Here is a 21,587-nt window from a genome sequence, read left to right on the forward strand (position 1 = left end):
TGAATTAAATGATACATCTTGTAACGACCTTTTACAGGGAAAACGTGCTAAGCACATATTAGGTAAGTGTAATATAGTAGCATCGTTTATCACTGTGACCACCATTAACCAAGGCCAGACAATACGGTACACCCGCGCGGCGGTCAAGCTGGCTTCGACGAAGGACGCTGGGCCTGTAGGCGTCGTCTACTATATACAACAGAAGCATCGATACTAGCGACACCTATTTTTGAATAAATAAATAAATAACGTCTTCGAAACGTATTTAAAATGACAAGCAGAGCTGAAATGGCTTCTGTTTAAAGCAAGCGAAATCGAGTTAAGTCACAGTCGATGTCTATCGTCTACGCCAATTAAACTCATTGACAAATACTTGAAAATTCACATATGATAATACCTTATGATAAAAACGGACCAGTGGGTCATTTCGTATCATACTGCTTTGCTTCCTCTGCGATAACTGGACAACATCTGTGTAACCATGATGTCAGACCTGTCTGACAGGATAAAAGCTGCTTGAAACGGAGTTCGTGCTGATACTGTCTAGCAGTTTAAGTAGTTATTGCGATGTCGATGTCGAATAGCTGCTCTACGCGCGCCGCCGTCATATAAACTCCGATCCTATCGCAACCGATCTAGCGCAATTTAGAAACGTCCCCTCCTCGCTCTACTATTATATAAAGTTATACTATTTGACATCGCTTCTTTTCCCATTACAAATGAACGGTTCGAAGCCGCGTCCAGTCCATAGGTTTTGTATTATACAGTAATAGACAGGCATTGTTGTTTTTGCCGCAGTCTGCGGATTAATGATGAGGAGTCGGCAGTCGTAACGGTAGCATTTGTACTACCAGGAGTGTCTCTGCGGTAGATTCGTGAGCGACGTGTTTGTCCGCTAATCCTTGCGATAGGTGATGGACCAGATTCGAACCCAAACGTAGGCACACATCGCTTCATATTGCTGTTTGCTGGGCGGGGCTGGACGTAAAACCCAAATATTTCGCTTTTTAGTAGTGATAGTGTGATTGATCCTTGTGCGAATAGAAAAGAAATGCTCGTCCGTGCTGCTAGCATAAGCATCAGCGTTACCATTATGACCACCATCAACGTCAGCAGCGTCGTAATCATTAAGATTAGAGGATTCAACTGTAGAAACAATGGCGGCGGCGGCGGCGGCGGCCTCAGTTGCTGTTCCGGCTGCACCAGCGTCATGTCGCATATTCAGAGGTGACGTATAATGCAACTGGCGACTCAAGACTTAGAACTCCTACGCAATCACGGAAACGACCACAAACACGAAGAAAGAGGCGTCGACCATAAACGTAGCAGCGGGAGCGCTTGTGATCGTTCTAATCACCGCTGGACCAGGCTTAAAGTAATAGAGCAACATAACAACAACTTGTAAGAGTCGGATACGGACGGACGAGCGGCAGGCTACGTATCAGAGGCGTGCACACGCTTCCCGCTGGCTACTGATCATCCTGAAAGGACTCTTCTCGTTCCCGTTTGTGGTAGAGGCTTTAAGATGGATCATCCGTTTCGGAAATGGTCAACGACTGCTGCGGCGGCAGCTGTTGTTGTTGTTGTCGTTGGCGTCCTTTCATTGTCTTTGGCGGCTGCATACTTTAGCGATTTTTACTATCAAATACAAACTAGTGGTTCAAAGTGGAGCCTTATGAAGCAGCGACTGCATCTGAGCTAGCTATATGTGCTGCTTATTGGCGTCCGCGACAAGAAGAGACACCGAGAACAAGAGAAAACGGAAATTGAAATGGAGCGACTAGAGCTGCATCGTTGCGTTGAATTTCCTTGGCGACGGCAATGCCCATCCTAGCCCCAGGCCAATTAAACGTCATGACGCTTAAGATGTAGAAACAACACGTAAACGAAATATACACCAAACTTCCCCTTGCCCTCTTGACGTACTCGTGACGTTCGATAAATGAACAGCAAACAAGAGATCATACCGGTGCGATTGAGAATGACTATTCACAGAGAAAATGATACAGCCATGTCATAGATAAACATGAATCAACATGTCATAAAGATAATCTAGATCTTCATTGTAACTTTTACGATACACCATGTTGCATCATATCGCAAACGTCGCTCTACGTTCTCGACAATTATTTATAAGATCACGCATCTGACCACATTAAAATCAAACAGAATCTGTGGTTAAAGTTGCTACATGTTGGATAGCCGTATCGCAGTGCAGCGACACATTTCTGCGTAACGGTACACCGGTCCCAGTAATCGCGATGCGTTCCCCAAAAACACCGACCGCTGCTCTCGTCGCTACTGACGTATTTCTGTTTAATATATAATAATTTTATGTTCTTACGTTTTGTTATTCCCTCTACTGAGTCTTATCGTTTCTACATTTGCTTCCACAAGTACTTTTTGCTAATAAACAACGGCATCATTGATAATAGTGTTAATAATAACAATAATCATCATCATAATGACGATTTTGTGATGGTAGCAGAAATGTATCTAAAGACAAAAAAAAAACAGATGGAAACAACGAGTGATTAAGCCACGATCGCGACGCAAAGCAGACCGCGGATATCAACATTACAGCAGAGTTCTGTGGCCCCTATTTTCCAGGTAGAATCTTGCACAAAGCACAACTTTTTTTCAACATTATGATCCTATTTTCGACGAATAAAAAGCAGAAAAAAACAAAAAGGGAAAAGCGGAAGCAAGTTAATGCTACAACCAAAACAAAACATCGACATCAATGGCGGTAGTCAGAATAACCGAACGAGGATTCCTTGTATGGCGGCGGCGTTAATCTGATAGTTTCGTGTCCGCCCAGTTTGGTAAACTACAGCTGATGCCGCCGTTGCCAACGCGGTTCAGCATTATGACCACGACTACAAGTGCCAATTTTGAGAAATACGATAAAAAGTGCCTATCGTACAAAATGTACGTGCATCTAACAACAGCGAGATAACGCTCTCCGATAGTCATGCGTGGGTTTTTGCCATTTGAAATACCTTTTTTTTCGTCACTTGGAAACGCGGTAAAAAGACATTTTTTACGTGGATCATTGTTCCAATAAACGGTATGTCCATCGCTAAACATCGCTTCTTGGTCGGGTAGATATCTAAATATAATTCAGGTCACGCGCACATTATTTAGCATCATGTCTTCGATTATAATTCACCAATGGCAGTTTCCATTGTATTGGTTCGATCTGTAGGTCATTTTAGGTCTTCGATCTTGACTCAAATCTGTTATCTAAACCTTATTGACGTCCATCTATCACACCGTTCACTTCTGTTTTCCTGTTAAACTGATTGAGGTTTGTCTAACTCACTGTTATGCGGCGCGAAGCCACTGCGTTACGCAGCGAAACTCACAGTGGCTCACAGGTAAATATGCGCTTCTTCTGACAGTGCTAATACTGCCCCGTATACTGAATAAATCAGTTTCTAAAAAACATTTTACTATAAAAAGTCAAAATAACGCCATCATATCTAAATATACACAAATATATGTTGCATCGCTGATCGATTCCATTAAGATATCTCTAGTCTTCATAACCTCAGTTTGGTAGCTACTGTTCTTTTTCCCGAGACTGAATTTATGTTTTCCATTTACTAAAGACATAAACAATGCTTTTTAGCGGAGTCCGACAAGTAACCGTAATGATCCATATACGACGCTCAAGCCTATCCACTGTTTTCAGACATTATAGATGGGCATTTAAGAGTGAGGCATCTGTCAGGTCAAATAGGCCATCCATCCACAACTCAATGACTATCTATAACGTCGTGCGTTTGTGACAGCCAATTAAGCAAAAGCCCCGCTAGTGGTTACATTGACAGTGGCATATTAAACGTAATTGAAAACGAAACGTTTTACTAATTCTTAATAACAACTTAATAATGTAGATCACAGGTCGACCGTACAACGTAACCGACTAAACAAAAGATCTGTGCAAGTATACGGCGCCATAGAGTTCTATGTTCGCTATGTGATATGTATTTGGATGGGGCTCTCCTGTCGTGTGTCTAATTATGCGTGGGACTTTAGAAACAGCCAAAGCTAATTCTCTCCGTTCTAGCCATCAGCCGTAAAACAAACGTGTAAAGTTTTGATAGAAAGCTGGAGCAAAGCGAAAAATACAGGAAGAGAAGCCAATAACAATCCAGTCGACAATGACCAGGCCTAGAGCTCTATTGTAATAGCGGATTATCCTGGTTACCCAGATGAGTGCGCCCGCTAAAAACAGTTGCGCCTGTGATGGGTTGCAATCTAGGCCCTATAACATGTACCATTTTGCGAACAGACACACACACACACACACACAAAGCGAGCACATAAATTACTCGCTAAGAACTGAGCTGCGAAGACGAAGAATTAAAAGAAAGGCTTTATTCTTCCGCCTGCAAGTTCATGCTCTGTGGTCAGTTACTGCTGCCCAGGTTGTCTGCCCCGTTTAACAGTACTGTGTTTTACGAACACTAGTATGCATTGATCTTTTTTTATCAGTGTGCATAAGCGTGTGTCCATAGAGTAGAAAGTAAAACGCTCTAGTTTAACTTGGCTACTGTATAAGTGCCGCGAAAGCGTAGCGGGTGACGCATTTTCCTTGAAGTTTTTTTTTAGGGACGCGTTTAATTTAATCTAGGTTCGAATCCGCCATCTCGCGCCAGCCGTCTCATGGCCGGATGTAGGACTCGAAACATCTAGTTTAAATAGGACCAAAGAAAGGCAGGTATGGTGGTATCTACTATTGTTTGTAGTCCTCATGCAAAACTGCGGGTGGATCAGCTGAGTCACTTGCTAAATTTATCCTGTAACCGTATACTATTACAGGATATGGGTGGGTATTACCTAACGTGACTACGTCAGTATATCTTCTAGTCAGGATGTCAGCCCAACGGAAGGGCCACAGCCACGACCCTTATGCCAGTCGGTCTATTGTATTTACGCATCGCTTCTACTTTCTGTCCGTAATATACCTGATCAGGTCGCGTATAAGCTGAGTGTGCTGATTGTCTTAGGACATCAAAGTCTGTCATAAATGGAGCCTCCGTTAGAAGTTACGAAGCGCTGGTACGCGGTTCACGCTACCCCAGCAAACAGTTTCGTCTTCAACAAGTTAGGAATAGAACAGAATAGGACTCAGATTAGAGGTATGTTACGGCCTATCATCGTACTGTTTCGCAGTTACGAGGTGGATACACACATCAATAACGAAGTTTCGCTACGTACGATAAGAATGAAAACAGCTGACTGATTCAGTTGAGAGTGATGGTGCTGGGTACGCAAGTGGCCAGCGATCTACGGATATGATAAGAAGGATGTGAAATGCTCAGATCGGCAGCTTGAAATATACGACAAAAGAAGTGGCTATACCGAACAATTGACGAAAGAAAGAAAGAATAACTAATAGCGACGAAAAGAGTACGAATCGTAAAACACTAAAACATAATCGTCCTTTTACCAGCATCGAGAACTTGCAATAGGAACTTCCCCAGCACGTTAATATATGCGCTATCTGGCATTAAATACGACTCGTTGTGATATTATTATAGTAAGTTTTAGATAACTTGAATATGAGAAAATTCCATCCGTATCGACGGTAGTCCGACTTCTCGGCGTCGCTGTCCGCCGCCGATAGTTGTTAGTAACTAACAGCTAAATGGCGTAACAACAAAAGTAGGTCAGAATTCAGAATGTGATGGCTCGAATGAGCTTCGAAGTGAGGGAAGGCTTAGACTTTTCCGGGGCCAATGCGGACGCAAACGCAACGAGCATGACAAATGTTAAGGGAACGATGTATCTATCAAATCAAATGTGAATACGTCACTTTTAGGTACCCTTTCTTGAAAAGATATGAAGCCAAACCAAAGTTCGAATGAATATATTCGGTGTCCCCAGTGAGAAGAATGATTACCTACTCAAGCGAAACGAACGATAAGTACCAAAAGCAGGTTACTTTGTGTATAAAACCATCAGAATTAGATTATAAAACTTGTATTAAATTCTTCAGTACTACCAGCTGTTCAAATTGAAACAGTGGGACATAGTAAATTTCAATAGGCAAATTGTTTTTATTAACTAAAGAGGAGGAATCGCTAGCAAGTCCACCGCTCTAACGTGTCTAACATCATTGTCAATGGCAACTTCGGAATACGTTTGTATTCCTCCGTGTGTTTTCAAATACTCACCCTCGTGAGTGTATTGCACTGTGATCGTCCAGGCTGAGGGGGTGTAGACATAAGAGTTGCTGGTTGAGATGCATGCGTAGATAGGACACTTGAACCTGGATGAATGTACGATGTAGAAGACGGCAAAGCTCTGCTTGTTTGGCCGTTTGCTCCCGAAACTCTGCCACTTCCTCCGCCGCTTCCGGCCGAGCCCCCGCGGTCCGGGCCCCGAATCGGGGTCATTTCGAGGTCCTCCACGAACACCGGGCACCGATAGATTCCTAAATGGAGAGAATCCAATGAGGTTCCAATGTTACAATAACTGAACTGCAATTTTCTATTGATATTATTGCCAAATTCGAGTTTTCCATGCAATACTCTATTGTAGCTTCAACAAGCTTCGGGACATCGAATAGTCAAATAAAACAGCAGTGCACCTTGCGATCTTCGACTTCAGCAGCATCTAAATCTGAAGGAGCGACTCATGGTCGGTTGGTACTCTCTGTGAAAGGATTACATTAAGGAAAACAAATGTTGGTATTAAGCGAAAGTGCACTCATTTCCGATGATTTTACCAATAACACAACACAAGCTGCCTGTTTAAGTTCAGGCCAGTACATCCATTTAACGCCATGGAGCTCCAAACAGCTTAGACATCCATATATTGTCCGGACGGTACCCGAACGTATAAGCGATTATAGAATAAGGCTTATGTTGCGGTCGTATCACCTATCCAAACAATGGAATCAATTTATTCACTAGGCTTCTGTGATCAAATACATGTATTACGCTGAAGGCCTTCACCGCCTCTACCGATACAATAACTAAATAGCGTCGCAGCACGTGTAACATTTCGTTTGATCGGAGACATTTTCTGGCTTGTAGTTGTTGGACAACGCTTGCCCGAAGAGGTCCTTGTCAAGAGCGAATTTTTTTTAACCGAAAAAACTCAGAAGGTAGTAAACTTACTTGTATAGTATTGAAGTTTTAGCTATGTCCCTCTAACGTTCCAATAAGCAATCGCGTCACGCTACACGTCGGCTAAGTGCCCGTTTGTGCTGAATGTAACGAATTCCATGCGCTATTTGCGTAAGCGGTTCCGTCTCCCCAGAATGTTGTCCATGCGATGGCCAACATCGCTACTTCGCTAGAGGACTCGGGTTATGCTTCTATCTCGTTTCTTTGTTTGGTTGTAGTCATGGTATATTTGCAATTGCCGCTGTCCTAAGGCTATCTGTTCGAAGGAATATGATGCTTCTCCTTTCAGTGTCCTTTAAATCAATTATAAATTTCTTCGCCGTGCGCTTGTCGTTATAAGAGCATCACACTCAACAAGTTTCGCCTTTATGCTTCGGAGCGTTGTGCAGCAGTGGCAGTGGCGAAAATGTGGATCGATCTTTTAACGCGGTCATCCCTAGCCGCTGACGAAGTTGTTCTGAAGTATCCGAGCTGTTACGGTGATGACGAGGGCGGTGGCATCGGTGATGGCGACCGTAGTGACGGCAGTGATGTAGAATGATCTCCCGCCAGTGTGGTAACTGCCGGCGCATCCATCGAGCATCTAAGGTTAGGCTGTAGCATATGAGTTCTGTACGTGCGTCGTAGTAGCATCGGGGTGGATTGGCCCCGCGAAAGCGTGAACACCACTTAGCCAGCCGGTCGGGCAGGCGGATGGATAGGCGGGCGATCAAAAGCGACGAGCCAGAAGGAACCGTAAGATGGGTGGCGTGAAAGAAGCCAAAAGGAAGAGTCTCAATTAAATTTGTTCCCCATCCCCGGCACAGTTGCGCTGTCCACAGTGACTTTCTGGTTGGCCCTCGCGTGTGCGCTGGTTCTAAAAAAGCTTTCTGGGGGCCGGCATCGATAGTGGCACCAAACGCAAAGACTCAAAAAGCAAACCGATTTAACTGACGCATTTTATATAGCAAAATATACACGCACACAAATTTAGTACGGGTCGGTTGCATGGTATCATGTGGGAGAGTAGCGGGGCGTCGGCCAGATGCATCGAGGCCCATAGTCTTAGTGCACACTAATGTAACTAGATGTACACATGCATAGACACACGTGAGTAGTTACGAAGATGCAGGTTGATGCTTTATAAAACGATATCGAATGAGTCTTGGGTGATTTTTTTCTAATAGTAAGCTGCATTGCCCCCGGGCATTTCAATTTACTCTTCTATAGATTCCACGCGAGAAAAATTTCAATCAAATCTAAATGAGCTAGAACTAAAGAAAGACTGAAATTTGTTGTTACGTCACAAGACGTAATATGCTTCGTATTCGTTGATTGTCATTTTTTTGCTTGGAAAGCTTCCGAGATTGAGCAGTCTAACTGGAAAAAAACATGATCAAATAATAATTGCTTCCAATCATATTAAATATGAGCCAAGGTACCAGCAAACTGTTAAATGCGTCACAAGCAATATATTTAAATAAGACCTAGACACATAGATGTGGCTTAGCGTAGGTTCTACTTAGGTTATGGACCTTGAACAATTGCATCATGTGTGCCTGTTCTGTCAATGAGACTATCGATTCATTGTTACTGCCTGCCTGTTGAAGTTATCCGCGTTCGGCCAATGCCATCGTCATGCTTTTGTCGCTCGTGCATATAATTGCGGGGTTTGTTGTCATCACTACTGACACGGTCATCACTATTGTCATCATCATCATCCGCCTCATTTTTGGCTCGTCATTGCCGCATAGCGTTACTGTTCTTGTCGTACACCCCTACGATCATCCTTACTGTCAAGGTAGAATAACTAGTAACTTCGCGTCGAACGGCCACTGTCCACGGCCAAGTTTCACGGGCCTATGCGACTCCTGCCGTCGTGACACGCTTTTGCTGAGCCAAATAAGCAATAGCTAGCACAAGCGCGGCAGGAGCAATTGTGTCGGTTGTCGGTAATCTTTGACAGCCGCCCTTTTAATGTCATATAGGTAGTTATAAATGAAAAGCCGATCGTTCTATTTCGCCGACGTGATAGGAGTCAAACAGTGAAAAAATCTCACAGACAACAAAAACGATCGAAAGGCGATCCAACTGCACATAATAGAGACACAGCAGCGCATCTGTGACTGTGACTGTGACTATCTGTGCGTAAACCGACGTGTTTATTACTTTCCTCTTTCGGCAAACCCTTACTCGCCCTCGGCCCGCCCGTAATCGTTGCTGTTCCCGCGTCGAGCGTTTATCTTATCGACTTTGTCTTAATTTTATCGTATCGGAAAAACGATCATGTACCAATGTTATTGTGTTCAATGTCATCTTTCGTCTCTGTACATACATAGAGGTGACCGATTTCTGCGGGAATTTTCTTATTCACAACTATGGCTGCTGTGTATGTAAACTGGGCGCATAGAATCTCAATGTACATCGATAGGCTACGCCCAAAACCTAGGAACGCACTCATCGAGTGTCTACGGAGGCCTTAACTCTGCGCTAGCGTCGAACTAGGGCCCGTTACATATACGGGTGTAACGTGGTCTGATTTAATCGGCAATTTATTTCTCAGATGTTATTATAACAATGGTTATCAATGAAGATATTCTTCACTTACTCTTCCTAATTTCGGACACGGCAAATAATAGTACGGCACTATTATGTGTGCTATCCAATATTGCAGCTGTGAACTGCCACTAAGCAGCATGTTTCCTGATGGTCGCCTGCCCCCTGTCTATCATAACTGTACAAGGAGTTGACACAAAATGGCTTTTTGTAAAAAGTTGTGTTTCATAAAACGCTTCTAATCAGGATATTTTCTTTTCGAGCCATATAATAACAGCCGTACGATGTTTTGTAGGCGTACCAATATGCTGGGCACCTGATATTTACGATAATTTCCAGACTGTGCTCCCAAGTCTTATGTGGTGGAAAAACACGCTTAAATATGAATCTTTTTTTCTGTTTCGACAAAGATCCAATAGCTTATTACTTCAAATAAAGGGTGCAGCGTCGCTAATTTTAGCCAATAATTTACCTAGACCTATCTAGGCTCTAAACTTAAAATCTGTCGCACTTACCCCTGTCTACATGATAGCATCCGTCGCCGCCGATGTCAGTATTTTCTGTTGACCTTTTAAAGTTACTCAAGGCCACATAGACCGGAACCCTATCCCAACCATAAATAGAGCTACAGACAAAATCACATAGATCCAAACACAAACACAAACACAATTCGTGTAACTATTGTATGTTTGCGACCGCTTTAAAGTATATACTCAGCGCTTGCCAGTGCGACACCGTATCATCCATCATCCCTTTGGACAAACCTATAAGTTTTCTAACTTGATTCGTTTGCAATTTACGTCTACTGTATAGTTAGCTGATTGTACGTGTTTATGCACTATATAGAAAGAACAAATTTGAACTTCACGAAATCTTAACAGGAGCATTGCCAGACCTGAAAATCCCCATTTTTATTTAGGCGACACCAAATGCAAGCTTCCAGAATAATAGTAGCTTGAAAAAGGCAATTGTTTGTATTTTTCCAGTTTGTGTCCTTCAAGCTATCTTCTACGTGCAGAACAGATATCCCATAGATCATACGCTGAACTCAATACTAACGGGAACCGGTCGCTCAGCTATCGTCACCAGGCGCGGGCTCCTCTAGCGCATAAAGCATAAGTAAGATCGTCGACCTTTGCCGGCTCCATTCTTTGTTCTCGATAATAGTAGCAGTTATGCAAACGGTGATGATAGTTGACTTCTGTAATAATGATGATGATGATTACAGCGAAGACAAAGCCATTGGCAACTGAGCCAAATTAATCACGATTCTATCGGCTCTCGTCCAGCTCTCTTCCTCGATATTTTTTTTTTGTTGTCTCACCCCCTCGACCCTAGTCCGCCTTCCTCCCGATGCTATGATCGACCTTTTTTTTTCACAGGCCGCGCACGGAACGGAGATGCCAGAAGAAACAGATCGCGACGAATCAGTAAACGGGTCAAAAATATAGAAAGGTGCCAGTGGGTTTTTGCAGAAAAAAAAACAAGCAGGAGTCAAGCTTTTTCCGAGCGCAACCGTATACGTGTGAGTAATCAAAACAGACTTTTAGCGGAACTGTTCGTAAAAGAGCTAAAGGTAAAGAGGGAAGGGTAGCGGCAGAGACCAATAAATGATGTTTTATATGTAGAAATAAGTTCGCATTTTTGGCAGCACATTTCGCTCTAAAGTTGTCACTTTAAACCTCAAAAAGGTTTAACTAATCTGCCTGCTATATATATGTATATGTAGCTCCGACTATGATCTTTGGTCTCCATTAGACATGCCGTCTAGGCTACATGGTGAACCCATTGAATTCAAGTAAACTATCAATTCTACCTTATGATAATAATAAAAATAAAAATTTAAAAAAAATAAATAAAAATTTTAAAAAAATAATAATAATAAAAGATAAACACTGCGAAGACACCGAACCCACGGAAGATAATTTAATCAAACTGAAACTTATTACAGCGGCGTTTCCCAATGGAATGGTAAAAACGAAAAAAAAAAAAAATACCGCTAGAAAACTTTTTCTAGTTGGAACTGGAAGAACAGAAATGATCGCAATGTTACCCAAATCGCCAGTACCATGACGATATTTCTCCTAGCAGCAATGGTGAACTAAGGAATAAAAAGGAATTTTCATGCCTACAAGCAATTGTAAGCGAAAAATCAGGTTCTTTTCATGTCCATCAAGCATGTCTATTCATCCGTCGAGTTTAAAACAATGGTACAAAAAAAACACAGTCGTTTCCATTGGATGATCGGGTCTCAATAATGTAATGAAGGTTGCACGTGCGCTCTGTTGAGACGCCTCATCGAGCCCATCGAATAATCTTCGTATTGGCTTTCAAAAAACGCCGTTTCAGATCTCCAATTGTGCACACGGTTTTTCCTTATTGTAGCTCTCACCATCGACATCATCTTCTCCCCGACCGCCCCATGATGGTGTTCGGCTATCTCGCGTACACTCACGTGCTTACGTAGAGATAGGTATTAGGGCGCGCAATTGTGAAGAGGCAGCGTCCTTCTCCGATACATAGCATATATTGTAATAAATAATGCATGAAATTGGTATAGATAATTATCGTAAATAAATCAATAGCGGCAGACTATGCCGCTCTTGTCATTCATTAGAATCTCTATTGTAAGTTGAATAATGATCCGATGATTTTTTCTCGTACGGTGTAGCGGTATTGTTTGCTTAATTAACGCTATTTGACTCATACCATCTTATTGATATCTATCTCTATCGTATTAAATATACGATACAATCTAACCAAGACAACGACTCCTATTCTTTTTATGAGTGTATACATGTTACACCGACATTAGCCATTAAGTTGATAATATTGCCGAACAGCAAATGAAAAAAGATAAGCTGGGTGCGAACCAGCAGAAGAAGTGCTGAAGAACTGTATACGTACCACTGTGGGTGGGGCAGGCTCCAAATTCGGTGCAGTGGAAAAAAATAATAGGAGAAATTGTCCTTTTTAATAAAAGACTAATCACAGCCATTACGATGTTTTTTTTTTTGTTTTTTACGCTGTTTGAAAAGTTGTGCTGTAGTCTCAGTTTTATGGCGTTAACGTAGTGCTGGAAAAGTGGAATATGTTATTTATTGCCGCAGAGGTATAGCGGTGGTAGCCGATAGGGGAAGGCAGAAACCATTAATGAATTGGATATAGTTTTATTACGTATGGAATCTGCCGCCCATACTATATACAATATAGTATTAAAACTAAGGCAGGGACCCGCTGTTACTTTAATTTGTGTGCCGCAATAAATTCAACCACAACCGGCTTTACAGTTCGAGCCTTACTATCTAATCAATGGTGTAGTGGGTATTGTGTCTGCTTGCTAAACATAAGGGAAACGTTATGGTATGGGTTCGAAACTGGGCTCAGACGTACTTCACTTTGTCGTGGGAACTAGCTCTCCCAAATAGATTTCCCTCTGTTGGCTGTTTGTGCAGCGCAAGTGCTCAACTCGGTCACAATTTACGCGTTAATAAACGACATATACCTGCAATATACGACTGGAGACATATTCAAAGATAGTAAATACACAAGCAGTTATAAGAAAACATATAAAGAACACAACAGCATCAATCTAAATCAGCGGCTCCGAGGCCGGAAAATAAAGTTACGGTCACGTGGGGGCGTCTGAGCAGCTTCGAATGACAGACGCTAGACAAATCAATTGATTGCGTCCAAATAGAACTTACTTTTGTTGCAAGAAGCAAAATAGAACAAATCCTATTGATTGCCTATTTCTTTTGTGCACCTTTACTTTTACTCTATTATTATTTATAGATGCTCGATTACGCTGCTCTAAACGAACATCGTCAACGGAAAAGCCCAAAGAGCAAAAAAAAAAGCTAAAGCACTATAATAGAATCGTTGATAAAAACAAGTAGACTAAACACGTCCTTGGCCATGTACGACAGTAGCTTGATGGACGTGATGGACAAGAAAAGGGGCGTGCACGTACCTAGGGGTTACCAGTGACGGATTAACGTTGCCGGTTGAAACCCCCCAATACTGTTGTGTCGCAGACTGTTCGTTGCGTGTTGTCATGCCTTCGCGCTCGCTTAGCATTCTGAGCTACCTTGTACAGATCAGAGTTGATATATATTCCCTTGTCCTCTTCGAGGCAGCCCTGTAGTAGCCGTTCATACATACACGTGCAAAAAGACACGCATACGCTTGGCTAGCTTTCATGATTACTGCTAGTAACAACTGTGAATTATAACTATTACTGCTGTTATTCCTATGATGCAATGATGAATCTTCATTCATGCATTACTCTCAGGGTCTCACATAGAATGACGCTGCGTTGAGACCAACTTCACGGCAAGCAGCAGCTAACACAGGGTTACGTGGACGGAAACACGATGATACATGAAGGTAAAGATGAATTTACAGGTTTACTTTTTCTAGAGTCACTCTCATACATACTGATACTCTCATACATAATGACATGCTGCTCACCGTGTTGTTTCAGTAACCGCTATATTCCATATATCTCTGATACTTTGTTCTAGAAGGAAAATGAATTTTCCGACTGAAGGTAACAACTTTTTTTCCATTCAAAGGAAGAGCAACAATTATATGCAATGAAAGTATATTATATTTAAATATACTAGGAGCGTATCTTTGGTAAAACCGAATAATTATATTGTTTTGTACATCCTATCAATACACTGTACGTATGCAAAAGTTTATACATACAGAAAAGTTGAAACTGGTCGTTTTTGTTGTCAGCGTTGTTACTCTACGTTTACGTTTAGATATATTCTTGTACTAGTCACTTAAATAAACTGCGGGGACGGTCGTATATTGCGTAGAAAAACTGGAAGCCTCATTTTCTATTTTCCCGTTGTTTTTTACCACTATTTTTGCCGAGGTTCGTATCGAACGCAACGTTCACCATTAATTCGTTTTCGCTCAGTTTGCTAACGGCTAGTTACGCGCGACTATTTTGGGACTAATCAAATGGTTTCCTTGCGTCGTATGGTTTCGAGAGACAAATAAAGCCTATATCAACAACAACGGTACACCCCGTCGGCCTTCTTGGTGCCTGCTGTCCACCCGTCATGACTACAGCTTAGACCTTCGTGCTCACAATGAAGAAGAAGTCTTTCGAGTTATTATTGTTTTTGTTGTTGTCTTTGCTGCTGTTATTGCTATAGTGGAAATTTCATCGAATCCAGTGAGTGGATGATTAGTGATCAACCCACTGCCAGTTGTCGACGGTGCCGGTTGCAACGACCCACAATGGCATTGTTTAATCTCAAAAGACGAATTTATACGCACACGTGCACAGGACGATCAGCGACTGTCTGGACAGACACAAGCAAGCTAGACAGCAATAGTCGGATACAAATGTGAATTAGACAAGAACAGACGTACTTCAGTGTCTGTATCTTATAATAGTACCGCACAGGCACTAGCTGTTCCCGTTGTTCAGAATCAGTGCGTGGCAGAAACGTCTTCGTGCTCGGGGAAATACTTCTGTCACTTACATATTCTATCTCGAAATGACACGAAGATTTGCTAAATCCGTTTGTAGTCCTGATTGACTTGGCGACTCAACGAAATGGGACACAGTTCTTCGCTGACCTGGGCCAAAGGTGGCTAATTTAAAAATAACAGACGAGAAGAAGAGCCTGCAAGCAAAATACGGCCTTCTCTCCTATATCTTTTTGTTCAAGTCGCGCACGGGAAACAGTCTCGGGGGGCTTACGTGTTAAGTTACTGAAAACAATTTTACTTAACTAAGCTATAACCCAATCACAAGCTTAACTTGAGTTTGTTTGCAGTATTAGTATAAGAGTGCAAAAATTATATGGACAGCAAAAAAGCTCAATGATCATGTGGATGATATAGAGATTAAAGGTCTAGCTTTGGACCCTTTCCACGTTGTGTGTAATGAATTTTCGCTGTGGCGTTCTATCTACTTTGCGCAACGATCTTCGCTGCATGCAGGTTTTTTCATGTTTGATTCCCACAGGGCACAACAAGGCCAATTGATTGTAACAGGGCTATTACCTGCGAACGGCTGTTTTAGCTAAGTTTGAACGTGTTAGATAAAGATTTTATCAAAAGCGATATCCAGTAATAAATAGCATTCCTTTATTAAATTTCTCCTTGTTCAGTCAACGACTATCTCACAGTGCGGGTACACGAAGGCATTTGTCTGTTCCACGATTGACGTTCCCTAATTGACCATATATTCTCTATAGGAAAACACAAACGTGTTATTCATTTCTGTGTGTACATATGAGTTTGGCTTTTTTAGTTGACTGCTACCTGTTGGAAGGGAGTCGTGTGCTGACGGAGGTTGTCTACGACCGCTAGACGAAAGACGTTAGCGTGCAGGAACCTAAAGCGGGACGAGTCACCGTTTGCTGATGCTGTCCAAAAATGGGCGTTTTCATTCTTCCCACGACGATCGGTCCAGTGGCCACGATAATAGGCCACGCGCAGTCGTTCAATGTCTGTCCAACATTACAGCTCCCTATGAGAAATTTGTCATTCGACAAGGTCACAAACGTGACACGAATAATAATTCGAAGGGGACAGCGACGAGAACGAAGAAAAAATTATATATATATATATATATATATATATATATATATATATATATATATATACATACAGAGTGGTAAACGAAACAGGCTGTAGCACGAGTGGTCATGGTTTGACCTTCAAAATTTGCATCTGTGAGAGCGAATTGGGGTTCTGAATGCAAGCGAGAGCGGTAGTCCACAACAAATGTGTCGGCCAACCGATTGACCCGATCCAAAAACAAATGCGGTTATTTATTTTTCGACGTCTTCAGTGACGACACAGAAGATCAAGATTTACAGAAAAGAGCAAAACGGGCATCAAGTACGTTGTGAATCTTCATAATGATTTCATGTAGTAACTTCAATGAAACTGAAGTCTGCACAAAAGCAGCCCTAATCACCAACGCAAATTGCTCCTTAGTTAGTTAGGTCGAATACTGAATCACAACGCAAGCGTATGTCAGCTTCTATTGATAATGGAGGATCATTGGAATGATCAGTTGAACGTGTGGAAGGTATGTCGAAGTATCCTCCATGTAAGGATTTCCAAAGCGCCGTTCGGCGGATCGGCTTTCCTCAAGGAAAACGACGATGATTACGAACGCTAACAATTTCTGCTGTCACAGAATCTCGATACGGTTCTGGACTCGCATCATATATACGTAATGTGATAGATACGAAACTTCGTTTGGATCGCTTTTGCTTTTCCCACTAACAAAGCATACGCTAATAGGCTGTGAGTATCGACGAAGGGAAAGCAGTAACGCTGATGACGTTCAGTGCTATAAACGGATCGGTTATAATCGACGACGTCGCCGCTCTAGCAGCCTGCGTTGAAAGCGACGGTGTATAACGCTGAATGGGCTTCCTCTGTCAACTGACGCGTCTCCCGTAACTTCGATGTGTTTGTATACAAGTATTAATTAAGTGACAAACGACAGGGGAGTACTTAATAACCAGACTATCATTACAATACAAGTTTATTTAGTATCAACGACGAGTAAATTCTTTACCAGCAGGATATCTAGCCGTCACTGTCTCCTGCCGCCCTTCCATGTCGTTCCTTTCTCTACACTTAATAGGCTTGCGCCGTCCGCTTCCATAATAAGCAATTCTTCCGAATGCCTGTTATACCTACCACGTCTTTATATCCGTGCAAGTAGTTTCGATAGTGGAAGTTTTGTACAAACGTCAAATCGTAGCTGCAGACCGTATACGGTCTTCTCCTTGCTGTCGGCTGGCTGACGCCTTTTACTCGTTCTCTGTCTTTTGTTTAGCCAACATTTTGTCGAAACTAGACATTAAGTCGCCCACGGCCCAACCCTCTCCTCTGGGTGCGTCTCACTCTTCGCTCATCTGTTATGGTTGCTTTACATTATAATATACATACAAGACAAAAAGAAACCCAAACATCAACCGAATCTGCCACCAAGCGGTCACCGAAGGGCTAACAAGAAGACGATTCACCATCGGCAGCCTACAGTGATCTATACGGACATGACCATATTGTATAATAATCTTGTACGCGCGTAATACATGTACATGAAGACAGAAATACGTTTACTATATTATGCTCATTATTTTTTAGCTATATATCGGTATGGCGTTTGTTTGCCTGCATTATTACATCGCTGTTCCGCCACTTCTGCTTGGGATACCAATAAAAGCAGCAACCTTTGATCCTGTATCGCTTTTTAGCTTTCCCTTCTATCTGCAGTTTTTTTTTCAGACGATTCACATAGACGGTATCCTCCCACCGCTGTCGTCTGTGGCTATGGGTCTGTTCCTTACTGTAGTATAGTACAACACGGTAGCCGGAGACGTAACACCGGACGAGTTCGATTCTCCTGTTGGTGCCGAGCCCCGCTCATGTCCCGATCGCGAGCAAATGAGCTAATGAATAGAAAAAACGGTTCATCTAGACTAGCTTCGGCAATAGCTGCAGCGTCCGCAATGGTTACGCGACGCTAAACCAGGCGACAAGCACGACAATGTAAAGTTTGTGGGCAGACCAGTGCTCGAGTGACGGGCGGCTTTTCCGTTGTGTTCACATGCCGTTCAGATTCTACGATTTCGCTATGCGCCCATATTAAGCTTAACGACGTCTAACTGAATTGCCCAGCCGACTGGCCCACCAGCTGATCCAAGAGAGAGATACAGCAAAAAAAAAAGATCGTACCGAATCGCTCGCGACACCCCGACAGAACCCTGGACAGGCACCTAAGGAAAAAAGAGTATCACAATTGTGTTCAAACCAACACCCTACGCCATACAGAAATATCATGTAGAAATCCTCACAGAACTTTCTAGGACTTGACAGGTAGCTCAGGCCAACTTATTTAAACTTATTCGCCAAATCGACTAACGTCACAGACAGAGGCCGGAGCCAAAGAGAGGTGAGCGGCAATGTTCCGCACGATTTGCGATAGGACATCGTGTGACGACTGTCTTTGAACCGCCTGACATTTTCCGCAAGCTTTTCGCCTATGCCGATACTTCGAATTACAGGTTCGATCATGTGCACATACAGGTTTGCACGTGCACGTAGTAGAACCGTAAAATTTAGCGACTAGCCGTTATGAGGCTTTCGACGCCCTGCTTCCCCTCGGTCGGACATTGCTCATTTCGGCCAGCGATTCCTAGCAGTAATTAATTCGGAATTAGATCGGGAGCATGAATCGTCTTGCCGTTATTGTCATAATTTAATTATACTGTAGTTGTCATAGAGAAAACAGCAACGCTAGCAGTAACGCCTGTTGTATAATATCGTCGCATTTTGGCGTGTCAGTTCGATATACGTATACACAAACGTCATCGACCGTCAAATGGCCATAGACAACGTCGCAAAGACACCTCCATCAGTAGGCGTTTGACAGAAATGAACAGCTAAGCACATATTCATTGATACGCATTCGGTAGTGGCCACACGTGTGGTTTATTTCTCGATTCGATCTATACGAATCGTATGGACAAATGGCTGCCGACATTGCCATGATTCTGAAAACGTAGTTCTTCGAACAATCAGCTGGTCTTGCAGATATCCGATTTAGGAAAGAGAAGGCGGAGTGATACCAGAGATTACGTTAGAGAACTCACAGCGCGTTCGTTGGCATATATGGATTCAAAAGCCCATAGCGATAGAGCCCAGAAACGACCCATTATTCCCAATCCTCGATGCTACTCCTACGCTAGCCCACTACGAAGGTGAATTGAACAAACATAAATGTTCCATCTACCTAATTTCGAACGATATATCATCATTGTCTCGCTACGCTCGCACGATTCAGAATGAACAGTAATATTACGTTATAATCTCAGATCACGCTCAATATATCGCCGAGGGCTAAATGAATCTTTTGCGCACTAGCATATCCTACGGTTAAGGCTTCGCATATCATGAAACAAAATGTTTATTCTTGAAATAACAATTCTCCGAGAAGCGACGAACGGGGCGAGAAGGACTACCAGAAATTACTCGGCAGAAACTCATTTGCAATATCGTTTCCATTCTTTGTCTCTATCTGGGTCTAGAGCACACACCCAAGCAACAAAAATTTTCAACCGTTTTCTACAAGTTCATTATTGTTCTATATCCAAATGCTTAGCTCGTAGTGATTTTTGTGGACACTAAAATAGCAAAAAAAAAAAGGCTACAATTGCCATCATCGAATTCGATTCATTTGTCTCTATTGCGGCCGTTACGCACTCTATGGAGTGTGCACCCTTCCCATCGTAACTACGATATCATATTTGGACTCTGACATTACGTGGCACGCGGTGCTCGTACAGGCTCATTTATGCTCTGCAGTATTGGCTACCACAAGCAACAAAGATCCTGTACTTCACTTTATACGTAGTTCTGTTGACTGGCGTTGTTGCGTTTCCCTATTTTTGCTCGATGTCGGGCGATCTCAGTTATCGGGACTACCGGAAGATCGTTCACGAGAAGGCAATCGAAGACCATATGTCAATTACCGTCACAAATATTTATATGTCCATTTATATATATAATATCACCGAGGTTATCTATTTGAAATATAAACCTTGCAACCTGGCTTACGCGTTAAATTTTGGACTCCCAGGAACCTATCTATTTTTGTGTCGCACGAGCTTAGGAAGGCAATATCAACAAAAACAAGCTGCAAAAAATAATAAACACACACACACAGACATATACTATACTGTCCATTGCTATGCTTTGCAATATAACGCTGGTTAAATAGGCAACTTTACCGAACGAACAACGGGAAAAAACTAACAACAGGTAAAAAATATGGCCGTTGCGATGTCTCTTGTAGGCCACAACGGCGAATCTGCTATACAGTAACGCAGATATCAATGACCAAACCCTTTTAGCATCGTGAATAACATCATGTCCTTATACAATTACTAGCAGATGTATACTTTTTTATGATAAGTAAAACAGCCAAACATACTTTTTTTTTCGTTCGTTAAAAGCTAACGACTACTACGGGATTTTTCGGAACGGAGTGATGAATCAGTAAATATAAAGTCAACGCTAAAGTTACATCAATGGCCACCCTATATCGTATCTGTGTTGTACAGGATAATGCATCAATCAGACAAAACTATATGCTTACTCCGCATGGCCAGTTGAGATGAGGTAACATTTTGTCCGGGACTGCACGCCGTCTAAAAGAAAGAAGTATAGAAACAGCTTTCCGAAAAACAACAGCAGCCAGCCACAGTTGGCATTAGATGATAGAACTGGTGTATTTTTGCAATTATGTATCCTTTAGAGCGTATTCCGCCCAATAAAATTACAGTGACATATGTCAATTGGCGAGTCTTCGGTGCATCGTTCCTAGGATTACAATCGGGTCTCTTTTGATGGTTTTTTTCTCCGGAAACTTTTTCCTACCGTAGCGATTTCCGCCTGTGATAATCTCAGCTAGCACGTATCAATAAGCGTATGCCTGAAAATTGGAGAAAATTCCGTAATAATGCGCTAGACAGAAAGAGGCGTACAAATTACCAATCCTCATGAACCTTCAAATTGCTTTGCCGTACCGTATATGCTCAGGTGCTATCTTGTAGGCAGCGTTGCCTAACTTTCATCACTGACTTGAACATGTAACTACAAGATAAAGGTTAGGTTTTTGCTTTCTAAATTTACAGAGTAATCCTTCGATTCAGAAGCATTACAATCTCGACCAATAGATGTGCCGAGTTCACTATACATCAACACGATTTTAGATACAACAAGATTACTTGATAATCTATGCTTAATGAAAGGAAGGATCAGATTTGAAAAACGATACTCCCTAAAAGGCCGTCAAAGATTCTCTAGAGAAAACGAGAGAATTCAAGACCCTGTTTGTAAGTTTCCTTG

General features: G+C 42.3%; 1 protein-coding gene across 11 annotated transcripts in view; it reads right to left on the reverse strand.

Moving 5' to 3' along the window:
* Nucleotides 1-21,587, reverse strand: part of mwh (multiple wing hairs) — a 169,094-nt gene that overhangs the window by 47,129 nt on the left and 100,378 nt on the right. For 5 of the 11 annotated variants that reach the window (XM_086982305.1, XM_086982301.1, XM_022800164.2 and 2 more), the window contains one exon: nucleotides 6,189-6,448. The exons of 4 other annotated variants lie outside the window; for them this stretch is intronic. In XM_086982305.1, the coding sequence (XP_086838431.1) occupies nucleotides 6,189-6,410 (222 nt within the window). In that variant the 5' untranslated portion in view covers nucleotides 6,411-6,448. Of the gene's footprint in view, nucleotides 1-6,188; nucleotides 6,449-7,136; nucleotides 7,507-20,835; nucleotides 20,858-21,587 lie in introns of those variants that run through there. 2 more of the 11 variants (XM_086982304.1, XM_086982306.1) reach the window with 2 other exon arrangements.

The sequence above is a fragment of the Varroa destructor genome, unplaced genomic scaffold (assembly GCF_002443255.2).
Source record: "Varroa destructor unplaced genomic scaffold, Vdes_3.0 BEIS01000003.1, whole genome shotgun sequence".
In the NCBI taxonomy this organism is placed as follows: domain Eukaryota; kingdom Metazoa; phylum Arthropoda; class Arachnida; order Mesostigmata; family Varroidae; genus Varroa; species Varroa destructor.